Genomic DNA, 9,116 nt, shown 5'->3' on the forward strand with positions numbered 1-9,116 from the left:
GCTCCATTAAAACCAGCAGCTCGCAGTTCCCCACCCCTCTTCCTCCAGCTCCCAGTGCCCCTCCCTGCTCCCACTGACTCCCCCAGTCCCAGTGCCCGCCCCCCGCCGTGCCCCTTCACTTCACCCTGCTCCGGCTCCCCCTTCGCCGCCGGCTCCAGACCGTGGCGGTGCTGCAGTGGGTCTGCTCCTGCCTCGCCCTCAGTGAGTAGCTGGGGGTTGGGGATTTGGCCATTTGGGGAGGGGGGTGTTTCCCAAACCCCCCTGACCCCCCTCGGCCACCCCCTCCCCCTCCTCCCAGCTGCTGGGGACAGCGCCGCGCCTGCAGCAACCTGGGCTTACTTAAGACGGAGCTTAAGCGGGCGCCCAGGAGATGGCGAAATCTTCTCATCGGTCGCTGTAGGGACACGAGTCGCCACACAGCGCCTTAATGCTCATTTTGGGGAGAAAGAGACATTTTCACACATCCCTGACCTCCAGAGATCCTTGCCTGCCGGTACTCTGCTCGTTCCTAATCTAATGAGTTTTGTTTGTGCCTTCTGTGCTCTTTCCCCGAGGAAAAGAAGGGACCCGCGTGTGGTGGGTTGATCTCAGCCAGGAAAAGCCCGACCTGGGGATGGAGCAGCTGATTTCAGCGGCGGCCTTGGGAGCAAGGACAGAGGTGGTCGGGGCTGTGGGAAAGGAGGCGGGGAGGAGGGCATGTGGGGAACACCAGGAGAAGAGAGAGAGGAGAAGGAGGCACTAAAGGTCTGAGTGTAACCACTGCAAACGTAAATTCATCAACAAACTTCATCTGTTTGTTACAGGGCGGAGATGGAGCCAAGGGGTGACATTCCCCAGCACAGTGCTGCCCAGGCACTCACGGACACGGGATTGCTTAAACCAAACTGATTTATTGGGGATTTCTTCAGGGTATTTATCTATTTCTTTATAATAAAATAAATATTATTTCTATTGGGTATTTATTGACGTCCTCCTGCGCCTCCGAGCTGGAGCAGCGTGCCAGCGGAGCGGGTCAGAGGCTGCGCGGGAAGCGGGGACCCGGCTGGTGTTGGGGTGCTCCCGGGGCAGAGGAGGCGGCGCAGCACGTTCCCCGTCAGGAGCTGCCGGGGGTGCAGCAGCGCGTTGCCGGCAGAGCCCCCGCGGTGCCCAGCGCTGGCGGACGATGTGTCCCAGGGGTGGTCTCGGGGGCGCGAGCAGCAGGCGCTGGGGGATGTTGTTCTGGGGGCACTCGTAGGCGCTGCCCTGTCCCAAGGCTGGATGCGGCCCCGTCAGGAGGGAGTTGTTGGGGCGGGCTTGCTTGGCAGGCGCCACGGAGCTCCCCGCCTTCTGCAGAGGCTTGTGTCCAGCCAGGGTGTCACTGGGCTCTGCTTTGCCCTCGCAGTCCTCGTCCTCCCCTCTCTGCTCCTCGGCACCGCTGGCGCTTCCCCGCTGGCTGCTGCTGTCGCCGTCAGCGCCGCTCTGCCTGGGCAGCCAGTAGAGCCCCAAGAGCACGAGCAGGGCGTCGGCGGAGGCCCAGAACCACCAGTGCTGGCAGGCCCCGAGGAGCAGGCCTTCCGGAGCGAGGCCGCGCCGCTCCTGGCTGCTCTGCTCCACCTCCTCCATCAGCCGGGTCATCTCCTGCTGCTCCTGCTCCTCGCGCTGCCGCAGGAGCTCTTGCGTGGCCGCGTCTTGCCGGTCCCCGGCTCTCAGCACGTACTGCACGATGCTCAGCAGGGTCAGGACGCGGGTGATGAACACAGCCATGGTCTGGAGGAGGAGGAGGGAGAGAAGGGGCTCAGTGGGGCTGGGGCAGCAGGGGAGAATATGCCGGGGCTGGGGCCGGGTGGGAGAGGGCCCGAGGGAGCTGGGAGGCAGTAAGGGGGAGGGTGGTGAGCGCTGCAGGGACGGGGACATCTCCCCACAGCCCCCGGGCACTGGCCGTGGCTGGCAGCCCCGGCACCCCTGCGCCCAGCCCCGAGGGCGGCACCTGCCCTGCCCCAGGCGCTCCCCGCAGCGGCTGCGCCCTCGCCCCGGCTGTAGAAACCCCCCTGAGGGGCCAGAGCTTCTGCCCCGGCCCTCGTCCGGCCCAGCCTTCCCCCCACCAGCCTCACCCACCGCTGGCCCGAGCCGTACTGCAGCGGGTGCTGCCGGCTGGCACCCTGGTGACATCCCTCGGTGACTTCTCCTCTGTGATGTCACAGGCACCAGAGCCCCACGGGGACACCCGCCCCTTGGGCCACGGCCACTGCCCCCGGCTCTGCAGCCCCTGCAGCGGGCAAGGCACAACCCCCCTGGCAGGACAGAGCTCCTGGGGCCCCTAAACAGAATCACAGAATCATTCAGGTTGGAAAAGCCCCTCGGGATCATCGAGTCCAACCATCACCGGACTCTACAAAGTTCTCCCCTACCCCACATCCCCCCACAGCTCATCCAAATTCATACCAGACCTGCAGGTCACACTGTCCAGGAAGGAAGTGGCACCTCAGCTGGCTGGAGCTGTCACCCACGGGCAGAGGTGGCTTATGTTGGCAACGCTTTAGAGCTTCCTTCAGCTCTATTTTCTGCTCCGATCCTCCCGTCTTTTATCACATTCCACCTCAGTTTCCCACTTGCAAAACACCAGCTGAGCAGCCCAGCCGGAGAAGGAGAACCCCCGGCGAGGAGCTGGGGATGGGGAGCCTTGGTGCTACCCCAAGGTGCACCCCGCTGCCTCCTGCCTTGGGCACTGGGTGTCTGGGTGGGTTTGCTGGGAGATGAGGCTTCCCAGCACTGATGCCCTGGTTTAAGTGCTACTTTAGACAGGTATGTGCTGCCTTCCTCCAGTCCTGCTTGCAACGGGACAAGATTTTTCTCCTCACACTGCAGAGTTGCAGAAGCTGATGAAAAGCTGAGCTGGTTCAGCCTGGAGCTGGTGATTGCAGGCATGGTTTCTGAGCAGCAGGTGCGAGCCGATGGCACTCGTTACTCTGATTTATTACACTCTGCCATAAATTCGTAAGACCCCACTACCAGAAGAGATCAAAAATGGGCTACTTCAACAGGCCGTAGTTTGAGGAGCTTCTCCTTCCCCCACTCTCTATAAAGAGCCTCACCCTGGAGCTTGAGATGTCTTTAATTAAACAGAAGGTTTATACTGTCACCAGATGCTGATGCCCTCATCTGGTGTTTCCTGCCATTGTCCTGGCTGTCGGTCCTAAAGCCTTCAAATATTGCAGGTGCTTCTGACAGACACAAGCAATGGCAGCTGAGTCTCATTTCCATGTGTTCCCCGGCGGGGGCACCTCTATCATGTCCCCAGCGTGGGAAACCAGCTTGGACCGCGGCTCTGTCATGGCAGCAGAACACGCGTGATGAACTGTTTCCTGCCAGTGCTGTGCTGGGGCCGAGAGACAAATCCATAGGAGGAAACATTTCCACTGAATGGGGGTTTTTTCCCCTTCAGTTTCACTCCTTTTGTCAGCACACTTACCTAGAGCAAATATTTAATTTCATTCTTACAAACAGTCCCCGCTGTTTTCAAGAGGAATGGAGAGTTCCTGCAGCACAGGCACCTGCTGCTTGTTGCAGGCTGGTAGCAACCCACTGTTTTAAACACAGCTGCAGCTACAAGCCCATACCCCTGACAGCCTGTTGGCCAGCACCCCAGCCCTTCTCCTGCCCTTTCCCTCGAGCTATTTTTAACACACGCTCTCAAATCCGTGCTTTTTTTTGCCCCCCCCCCGGAGTTTTTCCAGTTTCTGTCTCCCTGTAGAATAAGAAGCCTTGACTCACGCTCTGTGCTGTGCTGGTGCGGAGGTGACCTGGCAGCAAGCAGAAATGCCTGTGTGATGCTGGGGGGACAAAAATAAGAGCCCCCTGATTTGGGAGGAGTGCTCCCAAAATGCCATGGGGATGTTTAGATCCATTTAGGACATTTGTTTTCCTTCACTGGGTGCTTTTCTGGTTTGTCTCTCTCTCTCCTGCTGTAAAGTTCTGACTGCAAATAATAATTTATTAAAGAACTATAGAATTTATTATTAGTATCTCTTTTATTTTATTAAAACCAAACCACCCAACCACTCGTTTCGGTGGAAGCATGTTCTTTACCATGCAGGCTGCCACAGGTTGATTAGCCCACTGTCATGCTAAGAAAGGCTGTGCTGGTGGTGATGTTCTTCTGCCAGCCTCCAGGAAAAAAAAGAAAAAAATCCATTTTTTTTACTTGGAGAACTGAAAATCAATGTTAGTTTAACTGGCACCGGGACAGGCTGCCCAGGGAGGTGGTGGCGTCCCCAGCCCTGGGGGTATTTAACAGACGCGTAGACGTGGCGCTCGGGACGCGGTTTAGTGGTGGGTTCACCAGTGTTGGGTTCACGGCCGGACTCGGTGACCTTAAAGGTTTTTTCCAACCAGAATTATTCTGATTCTCCGATTCTATTAATTCTCTAGTGCTGTCTTGCACCCAGTAAGGGAACGCTACTGCTGGTACCTGAAGGGATTTTGGGGTTTTTTTGAGAGGCAAAATTGCCACTTGGTGTCGTGGTTTAACCCCAGTCGGCAACTAAGCACCTTCCCCCCCAGCAGGATGGGGGGAGGAGAATTGGAAAGGGAAAAGTGAGAGAAGTGGTGGGTTGAGATAAGAACAGTTCAATAACTGAACTAAAGTAACATCAATAATAATAAATTGTCATGAAAAGGAAAAATTAGCAAAGAGACGGAAATGAAACCTATGGAGGACAAGTGATGGCAATGAAACCAACTGCTGACCACCAACCGACCAGTGCCCAGTCAAAACCAGCCCAGCTCCCCAGTACAGGAGAGGATTTTGGTGCTGGGACAAATGGTGACGTGCCAGCTTGGCGTGGGGGTGCCTTTTTGTGCCCTGAGACCCCTCGGGAGGGGCAGGATGGGCTAAAGCTTCCCTCATCCTCTTCCTCCTCCCTCCGGGCTTTGTGGTCTCGCGGGACACCCCGGGTGCGGGTGTGCGGCCCTGGGGGCAGCGGCAGAGGGACACTGATTGGGGGGCTCCCCGTGGGAAGGACACCGTGGGACTGGGCTTGTTGCTCCAGCTTGATTTAAAAAAAAATTTATTGAAGTACGGCCTTTCCCCGAGAACTGCACATCTCCGAGGGTCATCAGGCGCAGCACCACAGCGACCGCAGGCTCCATCCTGACCTTGGCTTCTGCTTTACAGCTGTCAGGATGAGGACGGTCTGAGCTGCCAGGCACCTGATGGAGTGCTCAGCGTCGTTCTCCAAGGACTGGAGGGCTGCGAGAGAAGGAAACAGAGCAGAGGTGAACCCCCCCTGCCCGCAGAGACCCCAGGAGCCCAGGCTCTGTCCCCTGCCCCACCAGCCCCCGCCAGCACAGCACTGCCCCTACTCACCACTCTGGCAGATCTCCCACAGCTTCTCCAGCCTGAGGATCCTCCGGCGCCGCGCAGCAAGCCCTGGGGCACAGAGCTCCTGTCAGAGCTCTGCTCCCCCTCGGCAGGGCTGTCCCCCAGCAAGGACAGCACCCGAGGGTGCTGGGAACCAGCAAGACTCCCAGCGAGCCCCACCAGTGGGGACTGGGGCCGGGCGACCAGAAACGGGTCCCCGGGAACTCACCCATGAACCTGACGGCCGCCTCTCGCACGCTGGCCTGAGGGTTCTCCACGTAGAGTAGGCTCTGGAGCAGATACTTGTCCGCGCTGTTCCTCTTGTGCGTTATCTGAGGGAGCACAAGGGCACGGGGCTGGTACGGATCCTCCGCAGCCGTCCGGACCAGTCCCTCCTGCCAGCACCCCGCTCCCTCCCAGTGACTCCCGTCTCCCAGCCAGGAGCCCCGTGGGGCTGAGGGCCAGAGAGAGCCACAGGCAGAGGGGGCTGGGGGTGCTGAGACCCCTCCGTCCCGCTGCCAGGGCCCAGATGGGCCGGGGTCTCGTGGAGAAGAGCCCTTGGGGGCGGCGTGCTGGAGGGCAGGGAAGGAGGATGCAGCTGGAGCAGCGGGGCTGGAGCAGGGCGGCGATGCAGAGCGGCACAGCCCCCCCCACGGCACGGCTGCAGCCCCCGTCCAGCCCGGCCCGGGGCTTTGGGGGTTGTCCTCACCAAGTACTCTCCGATCAGGGGTGTCTGCCCTGTCTCGGCCAGGAAGCTGAGCCTCCTCCAGCCCAGGAACTCTGCACAGGCGCGGAGGGTGTCCCAGGAAGCCTGCGGAGAAGCAGAGGCTTGGAGATGGCACCAGAGCCCAGGGAAGGAGACCTGGCATCCTCCTCCTCTGGGCTTGGCTTCGAGCTGCGGGGACGGGGTGATCCCGGGATTGGAGCCCCCTTCATTCCTGGGGCCATCCCGCGCTCTGGGAGCTGGCCCTGACACCCGGGGGGTCTTTGGGCACAGCCCTGGGGGACAGGGATGGGGGCTCAAAGCACACAGAGCCCGTGGGGACTCGTGTGCTCGGTGGCCATGGGCCACTGCTGAGCAGGGAAATGTCTGTGCCCAGTTCTCCGGCCCTGCTGGTGCTGGGGCTGCAGGGACCCTTCCTCTGGGCTGGGGGGGCCCCCACCTCCCCCTCCAGCTCTGCAGCAGGGTGGGTGAGGAGGCCGGTGGAGGTGGGACCGGCGCAGCGGGACCCTGCGGTGACACACAATCCCATTGTCCCTCACGGCCAGGCCACCCCCGTGGTGTCAGCACGCCCTTCCCCGTGACACCAGTCACTGATCTCTGACCTTGGCCACGCTCTCGATCTTCTCGTTGGTGTGGAAGAACAGCGGCAGCAGCGCACCCTGCACTTTCTTCACCATTTTTTTGGTGTTTCTCCCCACCGCGGTCTTCATCACGTCTTCGAAGAGGCGGATGGAGAGCTCCCGCACCCGGCTGGACTCCTGGCAGGGAGGAGGACAGAAGGAGCTCAGCATCAGCCGCTCCTCGCCCACGGGGAGCAGGGGCGTTAGCGTGGCTGGGGGGAGAGGAGCTGCCCCAGGGTCGGATCCTGAACACAGGAGCCGTCGGCCAGACCTGCAGCTGCGGCTCAAGGGCCCCGGAGCCCTGAAAGGCCTCGGAAGAGGAGCGGGGAGGGGAATAGCCTGGAAAGGCCACAGAAGGAGAGTGGGAAGAGCCCCAAAAGGCCACGCAAGAGGAGCCAGGGGGACATCCCTGCCCAAATGCTGCCCGCAGGGCCGGGCTGAACGTCCTTCACCCATCACCTCAGCTCCGCCTCCCGCCTTACATCATCGAAGAGGAGCAGGAGCTTCTCTGCCAGCCTCAGAGCGATGAGCTTGGCCTCTTCCCTCTTCATGTGAGGAATCACGTTGATGAAGAGCATAAGGGCCTTCATCCTGATATCGCTGTTGGCTGCCAGCAGGTTCTCCATGATGTCGGGCAGCAGCACCAGCATCTTCCTGGCCTGTATGGAACACACCGGTCACCTTCTTGTGAAGTGGTGAAAGACCCGCCCCAGGCACCCCCCAGCCCCTCCAGAGCAGGGAGGGTGCTTGGAGCCGTCACCCCACATCCTCCCGGCCGGGGCCAAGCCACCGCATCCCCCAGGCCCCGGCTACCAACTTGGCTCCCCTTGCCGACCCCCCACTCACCGTTTCGGATGTTTTTGAGAGTGTCGTGAGGCCCGCGAGCACGAGAGAGAGCATCACCGGGCTGGGACGCCTCAGGTACCTCTGGGTTTTGTAGAGGGCAGCAAACTGCTTGTTGTCAATGACAGCGCTGACCAGCAGCTAAAATGGAGACAGTGGTGAGAGACCAGCAGAGCTGCGGGGCTCCCTCCCCTGCACCGGTACGGCCCGTGGCAAGGGTCTCCTCTCCCCTTGAAGCCACCTCCGAGTCCCCACATCTCTGTCCCGGGGCCAGAGCCATGCAGGGGGATGCAGGCAGGGTGGAAGGCAGAGCGCTGCCTGCGCTGGGACAGGCTTGGTGTGGCCAAATCAGCATCGGGTGGGCCCGAGTGTGTGGCACAGGGGTCTGGGAGGAGGAGGAGAGGGAGGAGGAGGAGGAGGAGGAGGAGGAGGAGGAGGAAGGCAGAGCGCTGGAGCTGAGCGTGGTCACTCACAACCAAGGGGTAGATGCAGGCGTCGTCCGCGGCACAGCTGAACACCCTGCGCAGCCGCCAGTCCCGCAGCACACCGAGCAGCTCCGACACGACTCTCCACAAAGCCCAGGGCACGGAGATCATCACCTCCCACATGGCCATGGCAGCGCTGCAGAGCCAGAGCCAACTCGGTCAGCAGAGCTGCCTCGGCTCCTCCAGACCCCGGCCCTGCCCACCCCCCTCATTTCGGGGTGCCCGGGGAGGCAGAGGGGGTGAGGTTCTGTTCCCCATGGGGCAGGGGCTCCGCTTTGGCCGGCTCTGGCCGGAGTGGGAAGCGTGGTGGGATGGAGAGCCCTGCTCCTCGGGGATATCCCACAGTTTTCCGTGGCTCTGGCAGACAGTCTCTGGGCCACTCTCCCCGTGGGGAACGAGCCTTCAAGGCTGTCGGGGCCGCTACCTGTCACACGTTGGAGAGATGACCAACAGGCTCCTGACCACCTCCCTGGGGCTCCACTTGGTCAGCAGCAGCAGCAGCGAGTCCAGGCTGCGCCGGGCCGGCTCCGCGCGGATCTGCTCCACGTTTGTGTGGATGCATATCAGGACTTCTGGCACCTGGAGGGGACACGGGTGAGGATGGTGCTGCCCTTCCCATCCCTCCCTGCCGCCTTGACATGGCTTCGGGTGCCCGAGAGAGCTGGGTTAGGGCAGGAAGAACAAGACTTGACACGGTTTGACACGGAAGGACAGTCCAGCCATGGGGCACTTACATCCGTCAGCCAGGACGCCGGGTCTGTCATGGCCGTGTCCACGATGTCGCTGCCCATCTGCCTGTCGTGGACATCGTCTGCCGTCAAGGCCTCGATGGCCACGAGGAGAACATCTGTCTTCTGAGAAGGCTGGAGGTATTCGCCAAACACCTACAGGTGGAGGGACGGCGGGGGAAGACGTGTCACGCTGAGCTTGGCTGAGCAGCTCGGCCACCTCTGGGTCCCCTTGCTCGCACAAGCCGATGCCACGGACAAGGGTCCCGGCGACGGGGGAGCTCGTTACCGTAGTCATGTCGCTGCTCTCATAATCCCATCCCGGTTTCTCTGGCATCTCCTCTGGCAGCGTCTCGTCTACACAGAAACACGCAAGAG

At 61.1% G+C, this 9,116-nt stretch overlaps 1 protein-coding gene and 1 long non-coding RNA gene across 5 annotated transcripts; both read right to left on the reverse strand.

The window, feature by feature from the left end:
- Window positions 1-948: 948 nt before the first annotated feature.
- LOC141916938 (uncharacterized) lies at window positions 949-4,794 on the reverse strand. Of its 4 annotated transcripts, XM_074809919.1 has the most exons (3): window positions 2,422-4,794; window positions 2,095-2,296; window positions 949-1,746 (listed from the first exon to the last, which is right to left on the reverse strand). In XM_074809919.1, the coding sequence occupies exons 2-3, from the start codon at window positions 2,146-2,148 to the stop codon at window positions 949-951; spliced, it is 852 nt and encodes a 283-aa protein (XP_074666020.1). In that variant the 5' UTR covers window positions 2,149-2,296; window positions 2,422-4,794. The 4 variants fall into 4 exon arrangements, with proteins under 4 accessions (XP_074666020.1, XP_074666022.1, XP_074666019.1 ...); XM_074809921.1 differs by lacking the exon at window positions 2,095-2,296; XM_074809918.1 differs by having other exon boundaries at window positions 2,095-4,794.
- A 234-nt stretch (window positions 4,795-5,028) lies between these two features.
- On the reverse strand, window positions 5,029-5,642 carry LOC141916945 (uncharacterized). The gene is made up of 3 exons (XR_012621225.1): window positions 5,568-5,642; window positions 5,345-5,407; window positions 5,029-5,227 (listed from the first exon to the last, which is right to left on the reverse strand). It is a non-coding gene; the product is annotated as an uncharacterized LOC141916945 (long non-coding RNA).
- Window positions 5,643-9,116: the final 3,474 nt, after the last annotated feature.

The sequence above is a fragment of the Strix aluco genome, chromosome 32 (genome assembly GCF_031877795.1).
Source record: "Strix aluco isolate bStrAlu1 chromosome 32, bStrAlu1.hap1, whole genome shotgun sequence".
NCBI lineage: Eukaryota > Metazoa > Chordata > Aves > Strigiformes > Strigidae > Strix > Strix aluco.